The sequence below is a fragment of the Centropristis striata genome, chromosome 17 (genome assembly GCF_030273125.1).
Source record: "Centropristis striata isolate RG_2023a ecotype Rhode Island chromosome 17, C.striata_1.0, whole genome shotgun sequence".
Lineage (NCBI taxonomy): Eukaryota > Metazoa > Chordata > Actinopteri > Perciformes > Serranidae > Centropristis > Centropristis striata.
The window spans coordinates 1,301,029-1,322,188 of NC_081533.1; the positions used below are offsets into that span (position 1 = coordinate 1,301,029).

Genomic DNA, 21,160 nt, shown 5'->3' on the forward strand with positions numbered 1-21,160 from the left:
AAAGTAAAACCAACTTGTTTTCTTGGTGTACTTATACATGAAAACATATCCTGGAAACCTCACATCTCACTCATTACATCCAAAATTGCAAAAAACATTGGAATAATTGGAAAAATGTGTTATCTTTTAAATACTAAAGTCTCACTTAATCTCTGTTATTGAATGGTTTAACCATTCATTAATTATTGTAATATTGCTTGGGCCAGCACTCATCAGACAAAACTGTAACCAATACTCCGCTTGCAAAAAAGAGCAGTAAGGATCATTTCTAACTCAGCTCTAAGAAGTCCTACATTACCATTGTTTCAGTTACCTTTGTTTGTTTTAAACAAAACACTTCCCCCTGTTTTTAATAATATCTTCATAACCAATAATCAGCTTCACAATTATCCTACAAGAAAAGCTTTACAACTTCGGCCTCCCAAATTACAAACCACCTCATCACAGTTTAGCATTACATCGAGAGGATCCAGGATATGGAACTCACTTCCTCCTGACTTAGTCAACCTTTCTCGTTTATCATTGAAAAGATCTTTAAAAAACCTATTACTATTTCAATAACCTATTATAATTCTTGTTTCATTGCTATGTTGCGCCTTTGTTTTGTTTTTCTAGTTTCTTGCTCTGTATAATTCCATGTTTCTTGTTCTTTTTATTTTTATGTTATATTAGGGAATCCCACTATTCAAGCCCCAGGAGGGTTTTTTGGGTTTTCCTGGCATGTCTTTATTTTATTTCAATATGTATATGGAATATATAAATTGTATTGTTGTTGTTGTTATTATGTTATTTTCTTTCTTTTAAAACTGTGCCAAATAAATCAAATCAAATAAAAAAAAACTACACTCCAATTATGTAGGTTAACTTGAGAACTGCACACTCACAATAATTAAGTAAATCAAATCTAATTTGAATAAGTTAACATAAATTACTTTTTTAAGTAAAGTCAACTTATTATATTTTACAGTGCTGTTACTTCAAACAATATATCAAACTGACAGGAACGTGAATAAAATGGCTGCTGGTTTGTTTTGTTGACCTAAGTGATGAAGACATTGCATTTCCTGTGGGTGCTTCACAATAAAAGCCTCTTGTGTTCGTCCAGCTGAGGTGTTTTTTAATGTGAAGCAGCAGCAGGAAACGTGTGTGTTAGCATCAGCTGTAACTTAATGCAGCTCTGTTGGGCTGCAGGAGAGTGAACAGGAAACAGTGAGGCTGACATCAGCTGTTATCAGATTAAAGCTGTCACTATCTGTTGATCATTTCCTGTTTCCACATCACCAGAGCTCCAACTAACCATCATATTAATGACTGACAAACATATGTTTTGATGATTGTTTTATTTCTTCATCTACTTTCTCTCTGTTTCATACCAACCCTGTTTAAATGTTGTCTGTAATCTAGTTCATGATGACCCTGACGGAGGCAACAAGTCGAAACACTTTGGTCTAAATCAGGGGTCTCAAACTCAAACTACCTGGGGGCCGCTGGAGGCAGTATCAAAATGACAAAAAAAAGACACAAAATGACCCAAAAATATACAGAAAATGACAGGAAAATACACAGAATAACAGAAAAAAACTAAATTACTTAAAAAGAAAAAAAAATACCAAAAAAACCCACAAAATTACCAAAAAAGACACAAAATTACCAAAAAAGACACAAAATAATTAAAAAAGACACACAAATATTGAAAAAGACACAATTATTAAAAAAGACATATAAATATTAAAAAAGAGACAATTGTTAAAAAAGACACAAAATGTTAAAAAAGACACAAAATTGTTAAAAAAAGACACACAAATATTAAAAAAGACACATAATTACCAAAAAAAGACACAAACTTATTGAAAAAAACAGACACAATTATTAAAAAAGACACATAATTATTAAAAAAAGACACAAAATTACCAAAAAAAGACACAAACTTATTGAAAAAGACACACAATTATTAAAAAAGACAAAATTATTAAAAAGACTCAAAATTATTAAAAAAAAGACACAATTATTAAAAAAAGACACAAAATTATTAAAAGACACAAAAGTATTTTAAAAAACAAAAAAATTACCAAAAAATACACAAAATTATTAAAAAAGACACAAAATTATTGAAAAAGACACAAAATTACCCCAAAACAGTAATTAAAGGGACCTTCCACACACAACACGGTAAAGTGCCATTCATATAAAACTCACATTAAACTTTCATATCAAGGTGGGTGCCACAACATATCGTCACAAGGGCCACAATTGGCCCACAGGCCGCGAGTTTGAGATCCAGGCTAGAGTCTGTGTAGAAGTGACACAGAGGGGAGTTGTGGTATTGAGTTCCCGCCCAAACACTGACGTGAAAAGAAGCTGAAGACAGATGACTGATAACAGGACTGTGGTTTGTGTTAGCGTGACAACCAGGGCAGGCTGAGACGCTCCAATCAGATTAAAACTGTCACTGTCAGCTGATCAGGGTGTGTGTGTGTGCGTGTGTTTGTGTGTGTGTGTGTGCTCTAAAATATAAATTAAATACAGGAGAGACACTTTACTAATCCTACACTGAGCTTTCATGTTGTCACAAGTGTCAAAATGCTTTTTTCCACTTTCACTCATCTTTGCACCACATTATTATTATTATTATTATTATTATTTTGCACATCTATGCATGCAGCGATTAATCATTAATTTACAAAAATAACAGCGCACACGTGCACAAAATTGAGCTAATCTTTTTTTTTTACTTGCATCTAAGCCAAAAGAAAGAGCAGACAAGTTGTGCTGAAGCGACAGAGGTTCTTTCAGCAGGGCTGAAGTGTGTTTCTATGACGATACCTGGGATGCATGCAATGAAAGTACCTCATTTTACCACATCTGAATAGTGACCAATATGTATTAATGAGGAAATCTAAAGTTTAGATCACTGTGGATGTGTCCAGGACACTCAGGACGTGAGTGAGGGAGGATCAGATGGAGGCTCAGGGAGCCAGGAGGAACTGTCAGCTGCACATCTGTCAGCTGCACATCTGTCAGCTGCACATCTGTCAGCAGCACATCTGTCAGCTGCACACCTGTCAGCTGCACATCTGTCAGCTGCACACCTGTCAGCTGCACATCTGTCAGCTGCACATCTGTCAGCAGCACACCTGTCAGCTGCACATCTGTCAGCTGCACACCTGTCAGTTACACATCTGTCAGCTGCACATCTGTCAGCAGTTGTGCTCCATGCAGACATTTCTCAAACTTTATTTTGTAGGGGTCTCAAACTCAAATTATCGCCGCTGGAGGCAGTATCAAAATGACCAAAAAAAGACACAAAATTACAAAAAAAAGACACAAAATGAGAGAAAAAACCCTAAATTACTTTAAAAAAGACACAAATTATTTTAAAAAGGACACAAAATGACCAAAAAGGACAAAATTACTAAAAAAAGACACAAAATGACAGAAAAAACCCTAATTTACTTTAAAAAGACACAAAAAATATTTTTTATAAAAAGACACAAAATGACCAAAAAAAGACAGAAAATGACCAAAAAAGTAATTAAAGGGACCTTCCACACACAACACGGTAAAGTGCCATTCATATAAAACTCACATTAAACTTTCATATCAAGGTGGGGGCCACAAAATATAGTCACGTGTCACGTGTGTGTGTGTGTGTGTGTGTGTGTGTGTGTGTGTGTGTGTGTGTGTGTGTGAGTAAAGGTCTACAGAACATTTGATCATGTTGTGACTTGGTGGTGTTTTTTTTTTGTTTTTTTTCTCGTTGATCACTTAATAATTTTGCTCGGCTTATACTGTAGATATCAAGAGTTTGGGTAGTATTTATTGTTACTTAGGTGTTCCAGCAGCACGAGAACATAATTAGCATAGACATAGAACCAAACATGACATTTATGGTGGTTAAGAATAAAAATACAGAATAATACAACAGAAAAACTAACTGAAACAAATGTATAGAAAAAGAGCAGTGCAATAAAGTCAAAATTAAATCATAATGAACAGGCGGTGAAGTACTCTGTATACTACACAATATAATGTACAGTATAGGCCTATGACATCTTATGAATATGAGTAATAGCTTCAGAGCAAATGTGTGCACTGACGAATCTACACAGCAAAATCTGTAGTGTTGTTTTTTCAGTGTTAATCATTTTGAGTTGGTGGGTGTTGATTTTGGAGTTGTTTTAACACTTCTAGTGAACAAAAAGCTCTACCAGCGTTGTCAATCAAGCGAGTCACATGTTACCACCTGACACCGGAGTTAGATTCACCTCAGTTCGAGTTGAACACAACATCCGGTTTGGACATGCGCGCCTTTTTCACTTAACGTCGGTTGGTGAGAGGAGAAGACGGAAAAGAACCTGTGTGGATTTTACGGCTTAAACAAGATAAGAACCGAATATATTTACTTCTACAGGATGGTAATTGCTGTATGAAGTCGTGATAACATACCATACGGTGTGAAGCGACTGAATTGTCAATTAACGCTGGTTGAGGCAAGCTGTTAATTACTAACGTTTGTTCCAATAAGTGGTTGCTTAATTCAAAATTGAGTGGCAACTTATTTATCCGGCCAAATATCAAGTTTTAAGCTAAAATAAATGTGTTTAAATGTACTAAGGTACCTGAGGTGGATTAAGTAACGTCTTTTTAGTCAATTGATGGTGAGTGTTTTGTCAAATTTTAAACTGCGCAACAATGTGGGGGAGGGGTGGTGGCGTCGCCATTGTCGTAGTTTCATCTCCGTTTAATCAGGCTCAAACATAGCGACTTCGTCGCTATATTTAGCGACTTTTCAGAGCCCTCTGGCGATTCTTTTTCAAAAAAGCGACTAGCGACAAATCTAGCGACTTTTTCTGGTGTTGTTAGAGACTTTTGGAGACTCGTTCCCACTCTTCTTAACGAGCCGCGGGGGCTGCCGGCGGCCCGTGCCAAAGCACTCACACGGTGCCCAGTCGTCCTGCATGAGTCTCTACCAGCTGCGGGCAGAGCCGGAGCAGCAAGTCGCCGCTGGCTGGTTTACAGTCTGTCTCTTTTGGGTCACTTTTTCCGGTCTCAAGGCCGGATAGTGGAGGAGGGTTGGAATTGTGACAAAAGACAGAGCATTTACAGTTCTAAAAATATTTACTGTGTTTTTTTAGTCTTTTTCTCTCTCCCATGACGTTATTCCTCTCTACTACAGCGACTACTACAATTACATGCACATGGCTAATTATGCAAATTAGGCGATGACGTCATTTAACGTCTGCTGCGTTTTGAACGTTAAAGCACGTTAAAATTCATAAAAGAGACTAGGTTTGTTTGTTTTGAGTGCTGTTTGTTGCATCACTTAACTACAGGGACCACATTGGGTCCATCTCAGTCTAAAAATTAATTCCTTGCACCTGATGAAGTTTAACAGCCACATTTCTCCACTTATTCTACAAGGTGCAGTCTCAAGATGTGGCAATGTTGCTCAAGGTCAAGTACCAGAATACCAAGAAGTACATCCGATTAGAGTCAGGGTTCACCTTTTCGGATTTCATTGCTCAAGGTAAGTAGCCATCTCAAAGTTGCTCTCACAACAAATAAACACAAGGATTTATGGCTATTTTGGTTTTCACTTTGGGTAACAGTTTGCCAAAAAATGCTTTTTGGATTGTACACAGTGGTGTTGGTAATTACTAAAATAAAGTAGAGCTATTCAACATTTATTTTCACAAATGCAAACCACTTACTGCACCTTAAGATCAGCATCATGTATTTTTTAAATCTGTTTTAATGATCATCTTCCTACAGTCAAATACAAGTTTGGGCTTCCTGATGCTACTGAACTTGATGCTTTTGATGAAACCAACACAGTAGTTGAGGAAGACATCTTTTCTGAACTGATAGAGGCCAGTCCAGATTTATGCCTGACAGTATGTGACAGAATTACTGATGCTGGTAGGTACATTTCTCTGTTATCCATAAATCGCTAAAAAATCAGATATTGGTTAAGTCACCATCAGTGAAAAGTGAGGAATAACTTACTTTGATAATCATAAGAACATAATCATCATTTAGAATTGGCCAAATCAATTGGTATGGAAGAAAAACGTCTGGCATAAGTCTATGATTATACTATTTCATTTCTTGATAATAGCTGTGTTTAATAGACTATAGTGTAATCCTTTATAATCAAACGGTATTCTTTATTCCATCTTATATTTGAAAAAGTGTGTTGTAACCTGATTCTGATCAAATGACATCTATTAACTATCCAGCTCAGCCACAGGAGCAAGACATCTTTCTTCAGATACAGATTGATCCGAGCCCAGCAACACCAGATGGCATTTCAGAGGAAGGTATGTCTCATTATAAAATCAATTGTAATCAATGTTCAGGGTTTTTCTGCTTCACAAATATCAGTGGAGATCTCATGTCTGTGCTTGACTACTATAACAAAGTAGATTATCAAAAAATATATTTAAAAGAAAGATCCATATCAAATTGCAAAAACAGTTAAAAAATGTAGGATGAGGTTTGATTTTTAACCAGTGTCTGGGCAACTACCAAATGCTACATTTTCAGGCATGTCACATGTTTTATTTCTTTTAGACTTCTCTCCTCCAGATCATTCAACATCATCCTACCTCACGGATACCAACACATCACTTTCTTCCAATGACAATGACCACTCTAGTCGAATAGAAAGAGGCATTCCTATAGGCAGACGTACATCCAGCTCTGAAGTCATACCCAGGCCTACCACAGAGGTTTCAGAATCAGAGGCTGCAAAAGAGGTACTCAAGGACAGCATATGAAATTTACATTGTTTACCATCATAAATTATCATACTAAATGAGTTTCCCATCAGAGTATTTGTGACATTTAGAGTGATTGGGTTCGGCTAATAGCTATCTACTTAGTAATCTAAGGCAGATAACAAACAACTTTGTTTCATCACAAATCATATCGCACTTGCATAATCGGTTTAATAATTGGTTGGATTTTTTTGTTGTTGAAATTGCTGATCCATTTTTGTGTGTGAGAAACCCTCCTGAACCAGTGATTTTAACTATTACTCTTAATCTTGTGGTAAATAGTTAAAATTATTTTATTCTGAGACTGATTTGTACACTGAAAACTTTATTTTTTCTTACTCTTAGATGGTAAAAAATGCCTTGCTTGGCAAACCTGGGGGTGAGGATGTCATCGAAGAGTACAAGGCAGAAAAGTCACTCAGTCACCGCACCCGGAGACAGCTTGTCAACATATTGGCTAGCCATATGACTGAGAGCCATGGGTGAGTGTTGTGAATTGCTTGATTGTAAACATTATATTACGAAAGATTATAATGAATTTTCAAAATACATTGCATTGAATTAACATAAAAAGTGGGGCATTTTTCAGTCGTATGTTTTTGTATTTTAAGAATATGGTCTTTACCTGTTTATATGAGCGGTATCATCAGATAACATCTATTGGGATTTGATATTAGCTGATGTGGAATGTTGTTTCTAAAGGAGGATGCCTTCCCGTAAACATAAGGAGAAGTATGCCCTGGGAATCATAACACTCTTTCCTTCACTAAAGGATCCCTTTTCTCCAAAAGGCTATGTAAGTTTAAAAAGTTTTATTGACAGTGTTTTTGGAATTTCAGTTAAAATGACAAAAAAAAAAAAAATTGACACCACCTATGTCTAACAATAGTTCAAACTTGAATGTGCAGCAAAGTTCAACTATGCCATAAAGATTGTTATTAGGATACAAAATGACAGCAAATGAGTGAAAATGCTCTGTCTTGCAGAATGGAATGAATTTGGTCAATAGGATACTACACATGAATTAGAAAATGGCATACCTACTTTAAAGTGATTATCCTTTTATTAATACTGTTAACACATTTTTTGTTAAATCAATTAATGATGAGACTTTTGTAATGATGTTTTATAATTGTCTTAACAGGAGCACTTCTATGATGTGGAGAAAGGCACTGGATATTTAGCATGGCGCCTTAAGACTATGTCCAGGAAAACTGTAAAAAGACCAGCCAAGACAGCTACAGTGGCTCAAGCACAAGGACCGAAGCGCCGAAGATTGGCAGCCGCTTTGCCTGAGCAGCTTGATGGAGATGCCTGTAGGGAAGCCATATCATTTCTCATTCACTCTCAGGATGAAGCAAGTGTGTTTCAGAAGATGAAGGTGACCTTTCAATATCGCCAAGACCTAGTGCATGACCCACAGAGAACCACAGATGTCTTTAAAACATTTCCACGGTTTTTAGATGTCAAAGGGCTGGTGAGTTGTCCATTTCATTTATTTACACTTCATTGTTTTGTTGCTTGAATGTAAGTACAATAATCTGACCTTTTTTTGTGTGTGTATTTATATGCTTATATGATCAACAGCTGAATCAAGACTTCCTTCTGCTGTTTGGAGCTGAAACAGCCTCCAAGATGCTTGAGAAGTGGGACACAACTTTCAGGCCCAAGGTTATCAATGAGGCCAAACACCTGACTCAGTCAATTGAGCTGTGCCGACTTCTAAAAGCTGCTGAGAAACTGACAGAGAACGATGACACCAGTAAGCTAATCGCTAATTTAATTTAATTTTTATTCCTATTTTTAACAGCAAGTGCTGTTTACATTGTGCATTCTGACTTGATACTAATGGCTTGTTTAACCTCATTTTCCTCCTGATAGCCTGGGACAGTGACATGGCTTCTCTGCTGCTGCTCCTCCATCTCCTGCCACCCACAGCTGGACGGAAGAGGACCAAGATGAGCCCCAGTGATGCAGTGGACAAAATGTTGCACTTTCACAAGGTACGCATGTTTTTTTTTATGCAGTCAGCCAGTATTTTATATGTACAAATTCAATTTGAAATTACTTTTGGTTTTTTAATTTGTCCTGGCTTGTTTAACAACTCAACTTTTCTGGTGTACAGACCCAAGTGAGCAGTTGAAAACTTGATAGTCTAAGATGTTGTTATCTTTCTGTTTTCAGTCATGCTGCAGCTTGGATGAACACCTTCGGAGAAGGGATAGTAGACAACCATACATCCTTGCTGTTGGTCGAACCAGGAACAGGATTGACACTTTCTACATTGTTGTGGACAAACAGCTCATCCCCTGCCAAGCCACCAGCTCGGTGGGTGCATTTGATGAACTGTTTAAATCCCACTATGTGTTCAACCTGTCGTACGATGAGTACCTGGGCCAGCTCTTCATCTTCGTGCAAACAACAATCTACAATATCGATGTAGCAACAACAGATGAGTCTCCCAGAGTTTGTGAGTTTCGTGCTAAAGTCCTCAACTAAAGTACTTAAATGTTTAAGTGTTTCATTTGTAAAGCTGTGCATGTTCCCTGCCAGTCCTTGATCTCTCATCTAAGATTTGACCACAGTTTTTATCCTAGCACCAGGTTTAAGTTAGTTTGTGCACAAGATCGTTGTAGGCGTCAGTTTTCAACATATTCAGGTTTCAAAAAACATTTAATAAGTTCTCATGAGAAGGAGTCTTGTCAAAGTGGAGATGCAGCAAGGCCAGAGTCATTTCAAACTAATATCCACATGCTCCAAGATACCTCAGAAGTTGCTGGAACAAGTGTGATGCAGAACCCAGAGTCTGAGTGTTTTGAGGACAATGGATCAGGTCAAAGAAACAAAGAAAATACAGAAAATATTTGTGCTTCAATTATTGCTAAACTACAAGGAAGTGGCATAGCAAATAGTGTTGTTTCATCAGTTGTTGGCGATTTGGAAGAACTTGCTAGTGGACTGCACTCTCAGGTTAAGCAGCAAGTACTGTCCGCTGTGCCTAAAGATAATCCTGTAAGAGCGACATTGGAAAAAGATCTGGAGACTTTTGAAAACCCATTTCTTAACTTCAGTACTGAAAGTAAAAGATTGAATTATTTCAACAAGAAATGGGGTGTTGTGGAGCCAGTCGAAAGATTTCTAGGAATTCGATTTGATACAAGGCGAAATAAACAAACAGGTACTTATGATCAAGTCCCAGTGAACGATACATTTGTTTACATACCAATTTTGGAAACGATAAAATTCATGTGCCGAAATGCTGAAATTTGTAAACTGCTTGGGGAAACTTGTATATCAAAACCTGACAGATACGAAGACTTTTGTGACGGAAGTTATTTTAAGACACATCCATTGTTCTCTAAACACCAGAATTCTTTACAAATCCAGTTGTTCTATGATGACTTCGAGACTGCTAATCCACTGGGTTCAAAACGTGGTGTTCACAAAATAGGTGCTCTGTATTTTGTCCTCAGAAATCTGCCACCAAAGTTTAACTCTGCCTTGATGAATATTCATTTGGTTGCATTATTTCACACCGATGATTTGAAAAAATATGGCTTTAATACTATTCTAGAGCCACTGATTAATGACATCAAAACACTTGAGAGTTCTGGCCTTGATTTGCCATTTTCTGCTGAAAAAGTCCATGGCACTATATGTCAGATAACTGGGGACAACTTAGGGATGCACGGAATTCTGGGATTTACAGAATCTTTCAGTGGACGTTATTTTTGTCGTTTATGTTTGATTGATAAACATGATGCCCAGAATGTTTACAATGAGGATGACCCCAAGATAATCTTGCGTGGAAAGGAACTTTTTGAAATGCACTGCAATGAGTTGCAGTCAGACCCACAGAAGTTATCTGTGTTTGGTTTAAAAAAGAACTCGACTCTTAACAGCCTACAGTTCTTTCATGTTTGTCATAATTTTTCATTGGACATTATGCATGACATTCTTGAAGGCGTGGCTCAGTATGAGTTGAAGTTACTGTTGGAATATCTTTCAGAAAATGTTTTGTCGAAACCTGATCTGTTGTCTAGAATTTATGCCTTTGACTATGGGTATGTGGAGCGCAAAAATCGACCTACAAGGATTAACTTGGACAGTAGTGGCCATTATATAGGGCTCAATTCCATTCAGACTCTTTGTCTTGTAAGAAACATTCCTCTGCTTTTTGGTGACATTGTGCCAGAAGGAAACCAAAACTGGTTTTTGCTTCTGCTTTTACTGCAGATAATCAACATTATATTTTCTCCATCTGTTACACTTGGCATGACTGTACTTCTTAAGCATTTGATAATGGAACATCATGAGTTGTTCAAAAAGCTGTATCCTGATAGAAACCTGATCCCAAAACATCACTTTATGATACACTATCCATCTTGTATCCGAAAAATTGGACCACTAATACATATGTGGAGCATGATATTTGAAGCAAAACACAGGGTTTTCAAAAATAGTCTTAAAAACTTCAAAAACATCACAAAATCTCTTGCAAAAAAACATCAAATATCTATTGCATGTCATTGGGAGACCTCACATTCAAAATGTATTGAATATGGACCAATGAAATCTATTAATGTGGACAGTGAGGACTATGGTGATGGGTTGGCTCGAGTTTTGCAGGTTGAGTCTGTATCACAAGACATCCATGCAACTAACTGGGTAACAATCAGTGGGACAGAGTACAGGGCAGGACTAATAATTTGCAGTCAGATTGAACATGAAATGCCTGTGTTTTGCAGAATAGAAAAAATAATTGTTGTTGACTGTGTTATCTGCTTCCTTGTAAACAAGCTTGTGGTTGACCATTTAAATGAACATTTTCATGCTTACAAAGTGTTTGAAAGTAATGACAAAGATGTTGTTAAAGCAGATAGTCTTGTGATTTATAAGCCCTTTGACTTACAAAGTGCTTATGGTGGAGATGAGAGCCAATATATTGTGCCATTATTTTCTTTGTAAATGTTTAAGCCTGATCATATTATTGTGCTAATTCCTATGGTGCTGGGAAGTTATTTATTTTTGGAATAAATTTTAAAAAAGATAAAATGTTTGTTTGAATTATTTTATTTCTTGATCACTGTTGCTGGTCAACACATTTGAACTTATGATGTCACAGTAAAGAGTGTGTTGTGTATGTTAACTTTCTGTAGCCTTGCGGGTGACTACAAAAAAATGTATGTTAGGCTAAAGACTAAATACACTTTTAATGTATCATAAAACAAAACAATGAATGTTAATTATCACATTAGTGAAAGGAAATAACATGATTTTAGTGTTGAAAATACACTTTAATGTGTCATAAAATAACACGATGTATGTTAAAAATTAACACTCACAGTGAAAGGGAATAACACAATTTTAGTGTTGAAAATACACTTTAATGTGTCATGAAATAACACGATGTATGTTAAAAATTAACACTCCAAAGTGAAAAGGAATAACACAATTTGGAGTTAAAAGTGCACTTATGTGGTGTCATAAAACAACACCAAGGGTGTCAAATATTTAACACTATTAAAGAGTTAAAATATTAAAACTTTTGAAAGTGTAAATTTGACTCAGAATCCGTGAGAACTATATAAACTCAGAAAAAGTGTTAAATTTAACTCCCTGTGAGTTGAATTAACACTCCCGATTTTGCTGTGTAGTTTACTATACAAATAAAAACAATATATACAATAGACCGGGGATTGATAGATTTTGTCATATTGTTTACAAATTAATTGATTTGTGAAGAAAACGATTCAACCGGAAGTGCATTCAAGATTTTATTTTGAAATGTATGTCGTGCACTTCCGGGCCTGACAGTGGAGGTCTGCAGCCAGGACCTCTTGTCAGAATCAGGCTGATTTCTGGAGAGAAATCTTTAGTTGGAAGCTTCCTGCTTCGTCAAAAATTAAATCTTAGTATTTTAATTTTGGTGCAGTAAAATTAAAAAAAAAAATTAAATTGTAAATTATAATACAAGTGTAACTTATTTCAGAAAGTGTTGCTTGGGTGATGTAGTTGCAGTTCTGCAGCCGTCCAGTAGGGGCGCTGTGGTGAGATACAAGAGGTCAGAACTGCAGGTCTGAACCTCCTGCAGTTCTACATCCATCCACTAGGGCAGGGGCTCAAACTGACGGCCCGCGGGCCAATTGTGGCCCTTGTGACGATATTTTGTGGCCCCCACCTTGATATGAAAGTTTAATGTGAGTTTTATATGAATGGCACTTTACCATGTTGTGTGTGGAAGGTCCCTTTAATTACTTTTATTGGTAATTTTGTCTTTTTTTGGTAATTTTGTCTTTTTTTAAATAATTGTGTGTCTCTTTAAAAATAATTTTGTGTCTTTTGGTAATTCTGTGTCTTCTTTTGTGGTAATTTTGTGTTTTTTTGTAATTTTGTGTCTTTTTTTGGTAATTTTGTGTCTTTTGGTAATATTGTGTCTTCTTTTGTGGTAATTTTGTGTCTTTTCTAAGTAAGTTAGGGGTTTTTTCCTGTCATTTTGTGTCTTTTTTAAGTAATTTAGGGTTTTTTTCTGTCATTTTGTGTATTTTTTTAGTAACTTTGTGTCTTTTTCTGTCATTTTGTGTATTTTTTTAGTAATTTAGGGGTTTTTTTCTGTCATTTTGTGTCTTTTTGGTAATTTTGTGTCTTTTTCAAATAATTTGTGTCTTTTTTAAGTAATTTAGGGTTTTTTTCTGTCATTTTGTGTATTTTTTTTAGTAATTTAGGGCTTTTTTCTGTCATTTTGTGTCTTTTGGTAATTTTGTGTCTTTTTAAAGTAATTTAGGGTGTTTTTTCTGTCATTTTGTGTCTTTTTTAAGTAATTTTGTTTTTTTCTGTCATTTTGTGTCTTTTTTTTTAGGTAATTTAGGGTTTTTTCCGTCATTTTGTGTCTTTTTGGGTCATTTTGTGTCTTTTTCAAATAATTTGTGTGTTTTTTAAGTAATTTAGGGTTTTTTTCTGTCATTTTGTGTCTTTTTGGTCATTTTGTGTCTTTTTCAAATAATTTGTGTCTTTTTTAAGAAATTTAGGGGGTTTTTTCTGTCATTTTGTGTCTTTTGTGGTAATTTTGTGTTTTTTTGTAGTTTTGTGTCTTTTTTTGGTAATTTTGTGTCTTTTGGTAATATTGTGTCTTCTTTTGTGGTAATTTTGTGTCTTTTTTAAGTAAGTTAGGGTTTTTTTCCTGTCATTTTGTGTCTTTTTTAAGTAATTTAGGGTTTTTTTCTGTCATTTTGTGTAGATTTTTAATAACTTTGTGTCTTTTTCTGTCATTTTGTGGATTTTTTTTAGTAATTTAGGGTTTTGTTTCTGTCATTTTGTGTCTTTTTGGTCATTTTGTGTCTTTTTCAAATAATTTGTGTCTTTTTTAAGTGATTTAGGGTTTTTTTTCTGTCATTTTGTGTCTTTCTTTAGTAACTTTGTGTCTTCTTTTGGTCCTTTTGTGTCTGTTTTTAGTAACTTTGTGTCTGTTTTTAGTAACTTTGTGTCTTTTTCTGTCATTTTGTGTATTTTTTTTAGTAATTTAGGGTTTTTTTCTGTCATTTTGTGTCTTTTGGTCATTTTGTGTCTTTTTAAAGTAATTTAGGGTGTTTTTCTGTCATTTTGTGTCTTTTTTAAGTAATTTTGTTTTTTACTGTTATTTTATGTCTTTTTTCGGTCATTTTGTGTCTTTTTTTAGGTAATTTAGGGTTTTTTCTGTCATTTAGTGTCTTTTTAGGTCATTTTGTGTCTTTTTCAAATAATTTGTGTCTTTTTTAGGTAATTTACGTTTTTTCTGTCATTTAGTGTCTTTTTAGGTCATTTTGTGTCTTTTTCAAATAATGTGTGTCTTTTTTAAGGAATTTAGAGGGTTTTTTTCTGTCATTTTGTGTCTTTTTTTAGTAACTTTGTGTCTTCTTTTGGTCCGTTTGTGTCTGTTTTAAGTAACTTTGTGTCTGTTTTTAGTAACTTTGTGTCTTTTTCTGTCATTTTGTGTCTTTTTGGTCATTTTGTGTCTTTTTAAAGTAATTTAGGGTGTTTTTTCTGTCATTTTATGTCTTTTTTGGTCATTTTGTGTCTTTTTAGGTAGTTTACGTTTTTTTCTGTCATTTAGTGTCTTTTTAGGTCATTTTGTGTCTTTTTCAAATAATTTGTGTCTTTTTAAAGTAATTTAGGGTTTTTTTTCCGTCATTTTGTGTCATTTTGCTCATTTTGTGTCTTTTTCAAATAATTTGTGTCTTTTTTAAGTAATTTAGGGTTTTTTTCTGTCATTTTGTGTCTTTTTGGTCATTTTGTGTATTTTTAAAGTAATTTAGGGTTTTTTTCTGTCATTTTGTGTCTTTTTTAAGTAATTTTGTTTTTTTCTGTTATTTTATGTCTTTTTTTGGTCATTTTGTGTCTTTTTTTAGGTAATATAGGGTTTTTTCTGTCATTTAGTGTCTTTTTAGGTCATTTTGTGTCTTTTTCAAATAATTTGTGTCATTTTTAAGTAATTTAGGGGTTTTTTTTCTGTCATTTTGTGTCTTTTTTTAGTAACTTTGTGTCTTCTTTTGGTCCTTTTATGTCTGTTTTTAGTAACTTTGTGTCTCTTTTTAGTAACTTTGTGTCTGTTTTTAGTAACTTTGTGTCTTTTTCTGTCATTTTGTGTATTTTTTTTAGTAATTTAGGGATTTTTTCTGTCATTTTGTGTCTTTTTGGTCATTTTGTGTCTTTTTAAAGTAATTTCGGGTGTTTTTTCTGTCATTTTGTGTCTTTTTTTAAGTAATTTAGTTTTTTTTCTGTCATTTTGTGTCTTTTTGGTCATTTTGTGTATTTTTAAAGTAATTTAGGCTTTTTTTCTGTCATGTTGTGTCTTTTTTTAGTAACTTTGTGTCTTTTTTTAGTAACTTTGTGTCTGTTTTTAGTAACTTTGTGTCTGTTTTTAGTAACTGTGTGTCTGTTTTTAGTAACTTTGTGTCTGTTTTTAGTAACTGTGTGTCTGTTTTTAGTAACTGTGTGTCTTCTTTTGGTCATTGTGATATTGGCTCCAGCGGCCCCCAGGTAATTAGAGTTTGAGGCCCCTGCAGTGACTGACCAGAGGTCCAGATCTGCAGTCTCCGGCTCTGCAGACACAAACTGTTGATGCTTCACAGAGAGAAATAACAGAGTGAATTCTGCCCCCTTGTGGTTTAGTTTGTATTTGCAGAGTTCAGTTGATTGTCTGTTGTTCATTTATGCTAAATTGGTGGTTTTAAATAATTTCTTCCAGGTGAAAGCAGATTTTTTTTTCATTTTTTGTCAGCCTAGTTGGGACACATATTTTTAGATTCATATATTTGTTTTTGATCTTTTACAGAGACCTTATTTTTTTCCAAGTCAACCTGAAGGACTCAGTGTGTCTGTCTGACTGAAGCCTCAGTCGCTTATTTTATTGATTTTAACTCCTATTTTCTTCTTTTTCATTCCAGATGGGACGATTGATTTCAATGTACTTCCCATCATGCACTTCACTACAAACGGGAATTTTTTTTGTGCTTTTTTTATCTTTCTTCCTTCTTCTTTACTCTGTTTTTCTTCTTTTTCCTTCAAATGGGAGACACACACACACATACACACTCACACACACACACACAGACACACACACACAGACACACACGCAAACACACATACACACACACACACACACACACACACACACACACAAACACACACAGACACACACACACACACAGACACACAGACAAACACACAAACACACACACACACACACACACACACACACATAGGAGAAACAATACAACAGATTCTTCACAAGCACATGAAATCATCTGTTTATTAAAGTGATTCATGTTGTTTGTACATAGTCGATGCTGCTGATACATTTATTACAGTGATCTTCATCATTTCATCTCTCTGTGTATCCAAGCTTCCAGCAAACAAACAACTTATGACCACATTTTGTCTCTAAATCCTTTAAGTACAAAAGTCATCAAAAATATTCATTAAAATATGGAGCAACAATAATGTTCTATGGTATATGAAAGCAAAATCCTCAACGCATCATTTAGTAAAATTCTTAAGAATTAAAAAAAAAGTAAATTCTTGAAGTACAAAAAATAGGCAAAGTTTTAATGAAATAAGCAAAATCCTTCATAAAAAAAAAACCTGAGAACAAGATGAATTTAAATTCTTATTAAATAAAAACAATATCTTTTTCACAGAATTTATTAAATTTCCAAAGTACAAAAATAACTCAAATGTTCATGAAATGATAAAATTCCAATTCTCACACACAAAAGTCACAAAAGTAAATGTTTGTAAGTACAAAAAGAGCAAAATTTATAATAAAATAAGCAAAATACTTCATAGAAAACAAACGTTAAAAAATATAGAAAATCCTGAAGTACAATATTAAATGCTGAATTCCAAAATAATTAAATTCCTAAACTACGAAAATAGTCAAAGTTCCTCTGAAATATGCAAAATCTTAACTAGTGCTGCCAACTTAGCAACTTTGTCTCTATATTTAGACTATTCAGACCATCTAGAGACTCTTTGTCTCTATATTTAGACTATTCAGACCCTCTAGAGACTCTTTGTCTCTATATTTAGACTATTCAGACCCTCTAGAGACTCTTTGTCTAAAGAGCGACTAGAGACAAATCTAGCGACTTTTTCTGGTGTTATTGGAGACTTTTGGAGACTCGTTCCTACTATTCTTAATGAGTATGTCCGTCCCAAAGCAGTCACAAGCAGCCCAGTCCTCCTGCAGCAGTCTCTCCCAGCTGCAGTCAGAGCAGGAGATGTTAACCCTCAGAGCTCATGAAGTAGCTAACCGAGGCAGGTACTTTCTGAGCCGCTAGCTGAGCTGCTAACCGGTGAAGTTGGGTGGATCTTGGGTGGATCCTCTCTCCCAAGCCACACCCATAGCGGCTCACTAGAGGGTAAAGTACTGAATGAAAACTTGCCTATTAACATCACCCGGTCTGCTTATTTCCACCTCCGCAGCATCAACTGTCTCCTCCCTTCCCTCAACCAACACTACTTCCATGCTTGTCCATAGTCTTGTCACCTCCCACATTGATTACTGCAACTCTCTCCTCTTTGGTCTCCCTCACAAGCTCCTCCATCAACTTCAAATGATCCAAAACTCTGCTGCTCATCATCTCAAAAACCCTAACTCCACTGGCTTCCACTCAAATCTCTTCATCATCAACTACAAAGTAGAAAATGTTGTGAAATTTGATCAAAAGTTAATGATGATCAAAGTTAAAATGAAAAACAGTAAAACCCTTTATCCTAAAATAAACAAACCCATGATATTAAAAATGATACAATGTCCTGAAGTATAACACAAAAAACACAATTAATTAAATGCAATTAATAAAGTAAAATAGTAGACAAAATTCTTATGAAAAAAGCAAAATCTTAATTATAAAAACATGCAGAACCCTTTATATATATAAAAAAAACAAGATCCTAAGTACAACACTAATTGTTATTCTTGTAAAATTAAAAAAAAGTAATCTTATTGAAATCTTAATTAAATTCCAAAAGTAGAAAAATAACTCAAAATATTTTGAAATAATAAAATTCCATTCCCTTAATTACATTAGTAAGTACATTCCTGAAATACAAAAAATAGTCAGTTATAATAAAAAAGCAAATTCCTAAATGAATCCCTATTTAGTACAAAATTAAATGAAATTCTTATGAATGAAAAAAAAATTCTCAAATGAATTTGTAAATTCCCAAACTACAAAAAAAGTCATGAAATTGAAATTCTATGAAATTATAAAATTCCTCAATTACAACATCAACTAAATTCCTAAAATAGAAAATAGGAAAAGTTGTTATAAAATAAGCAAAATCCTTTTGATAACAAAAACTAAGTAAAACTAAGTACAACATTTTGTGAAATTCTTTTGTAATGAAAAAATCCTGAAATACAAAAGTAACTCATTCTCAAGAAATAATGAAATTACTTCAGTAAAAAAACTCAACTGATGAAATCAGTAAAATCCTTTGTGATAAAAAGAAGGTAATCCTGATGGACAGCCTGATGACATATGGCTAAGCCCCGCCCCCAAACGCGATGAGCCAATCACAGTGCATAGCTAACCAAATACACTGGGACATTCTCTGCTTCCACATCCATTGAAAAGCATTGGAGCTAGTCCGTTTTCATTTGTTTTTATGTTTTTTCTTGACATTTTACGTTTAAAATGGTCAAACTATGTTCATGGGGTACATGCAACTCTGACACTAGGTATCCTGAGAGGCCACGGGGGGATTTACTACCATTTACCACATCTCAACCCAGATAAGTGTCTGCTCTTGAGAAAGTTATGGTAGACCACAACACCAACTAAACGTGATAAAATGAACAAGGATGTCTACATCTGTTCTAAGGCAAGTCAACAACGTGTTTGAGGCAACATGTTGTCACTCTGATAGAGATGTTTAGATGTTAGAGAGGTTAAAGTTATCTTTAATATCTAACGTTAGCCTAACCATTTCTAACATTAGGCTAAAGTTAGCTAACGTTAGCCTAACCCTTTCTAACGTGCTAAAGTTAGCTAACGTTAGCCTAACCCTTTCTGATATTAGGCTAACGTTAGCTTCTTTGTTTGCTGGGAGTTCATTGGCCTGTTATGTGCTAGTTTTTGTACTTTGGCTATCGTACATGATTGTTAGCTGTTGTCCAAAGGGCTCTAGTTATACTAACGTTAACTTTTGGAGCTTAGCTTCATTAACTTATCTGTAAATAACCGAGATAACAAATGTTAGCAATGTTGTGCTGAATGATTCATGTAAATACTGTAGCACCAAACTAACGGAGAGGTACTCTGGGTAAAGATGGTTAAAAGGCTTGTTGTCCTGGAAACGTATGCAACTTAGAACTGTACATATTTAATCTCATCATGAACCAATAATGGCAATGAGATGCGGTTTATCACGTTTACACTGTGACCTGTACATTTTTGCCTGAAGCTGAAGCTTTTCATTGACCCTCTCAACAATAAAATTATTAATTTAACCCTCCAATGCATAGTTAGGGCCTTTTGGTGACTTCGAGATGATTTATAATCTTTCTGTCTCCAAAAATGATCAATTGCCTCCTGTGAAATGTCTCCTACTGTGACAGCTGCCATAGCGCCTGTCACCCAATGTTGACTGTTTGTCCGAGTGAGTGGAGGGGGCGGGGCTTAGCCATAGGACAATTCTGATAAAAAAAATACCTCTGTTGTATTTGGCTCTTTTTTGTATTATTATGGTTCTTGTTGAGCTAAATGTGCTCCTGCTGCCGAGCTCTTACTCACAGCAATAAATGAGACATAAAGTTAAATCATAAAGTTCATACCTCACTGACTAGATGAAGTTGGTCTGAAAACAGCCTCTGATGTTTAAAGTTCCACTTTGTCTGTTAGCTTCATGATGTCGTACTAATTATTTTGAGGACAAACACCAACAGATGGTCGACGTGGCTCCAGATGTAGATACTGAGCAAGACTCACTGGCTCTATTTGGCTCTAGGTTAGGAGAGCACATTGTGCCCTCTTACTGAACCTTTCCTGAAAACCAGTTAGAACGAGATCAGGGTGCAGCTATTTCAGTAAGAACCATACATACAAGACACCATAGGCCTAAAAACTATTCTACTGAGTAGAAAGGGAAGGTGTCTAGTTTTTAAATGAAATATCACGAGGTGTCCAGTATGGGTTGGCTACTGAGTCACCATACAAAATTGACCAATTGCGACAAAGCCCAACCTGTTGCCTGGGTGGGTCCCACACCCAGAAGAAAACTGTGAATTTAGGAACTTTTTGGCACTTTTTCTTGTGATCCTTTCTTGTGTTCTTTTAATAAATGGTATATTGCCCCCGTTCTTTTGTTCTAGACTTGGTTTTTACAAAAGACTCAAAAGAAGTGAATACAGAGTGCGGGAGGCTTTAAGAGCCCCGGCTCTAACAGTGTTTAGATATTTAACATGATCCTGCTGGTTGTTCCTGGTCGGCCTGGGTCGCTGTGTGTTTGCTTTGAATCGTGCCGGCTGCTTGGACTCTGTAGACCTGCTCTCACCTCTTACTTTAGTGAGTTGTTTTTAGGTCTTCTGTAGGAACCGATAGGCTCAGGGACATGTTGTGGTCTTTTCAACATAATGTAATGTAACAAATCCTGATTATTGAAGGGAACTTGTGAATATAAATCCATGTGGGTGTGAGGCGAGCTGCTTGGAGGTGCTACTCTGCTCCCTGAACTCCTTATTCTTCAGTCGGCCCTCCTTCAGCTGCAGGAACACCCAGGTTATAATAATCCAGCTCCACGTCCTCCCGTCTGCGGGGCTTCTGCACCCTGTAGACCCTGTGGGTCTGGAGAGACATGACGCACACAGATGTCACTTCCTGCTCTCTTCAGTTCAATAA

At 35.4% G+C, this 21,160-nt stretch overlaps 1 protein-coding gene, 1 long non-coding RNA gene and 1 pseudogene across 2 annotated transcripts; 2 read left to right on the plus strand and 1 right to left on the minus strand.

Annotated features, from left to right (window-relative positions):
• The window catches only part of LOC131988994 (scavenger receptor cysteine-rich type 1 protein M130-like), a 912,635-nt pseudogene that overhangs the window by 854,219 nt on the left and 37,256 nt on the right, over window positions 1-21,160 (minus strand).
• Window positions 5,452-6,320, plus strand: LOC131989007 (uncharacterized). Its single transcript, XR_009395915.1, has 3 exons — window positions 5,452-5,527; window positions 5,773-5,919; window positions 6,240-6,320. It is a non-coding gene; the product is annotated as an uncharacterized LOC131989007 (long non-coding RNA).
• LOC131988997 (uncharacterized) lies at window positions 6,534-9,484 on the plus strand. The gene is made up of 7 exons (XM_059354153.1): window positions 6,534-6,758; window positions 7,125-7,261; window positions 7,482-7,575; window positions 7,924-8,256; window positions 8,367-8,541; window positions 8,661-8,782; window positions 8,964-9,484. The coding sequence occupies exons 1-7, from the start codon at window positions 6,549-6,551 to the stop codon at window positions 9,276-9,278; spliced, it is 1,386 nt and encodes a 461-aa protein (XP_059210136.1). The 5' UTR covers window positions 6,534-6,548; the 3' UTR covers window positions 9,279-9,484.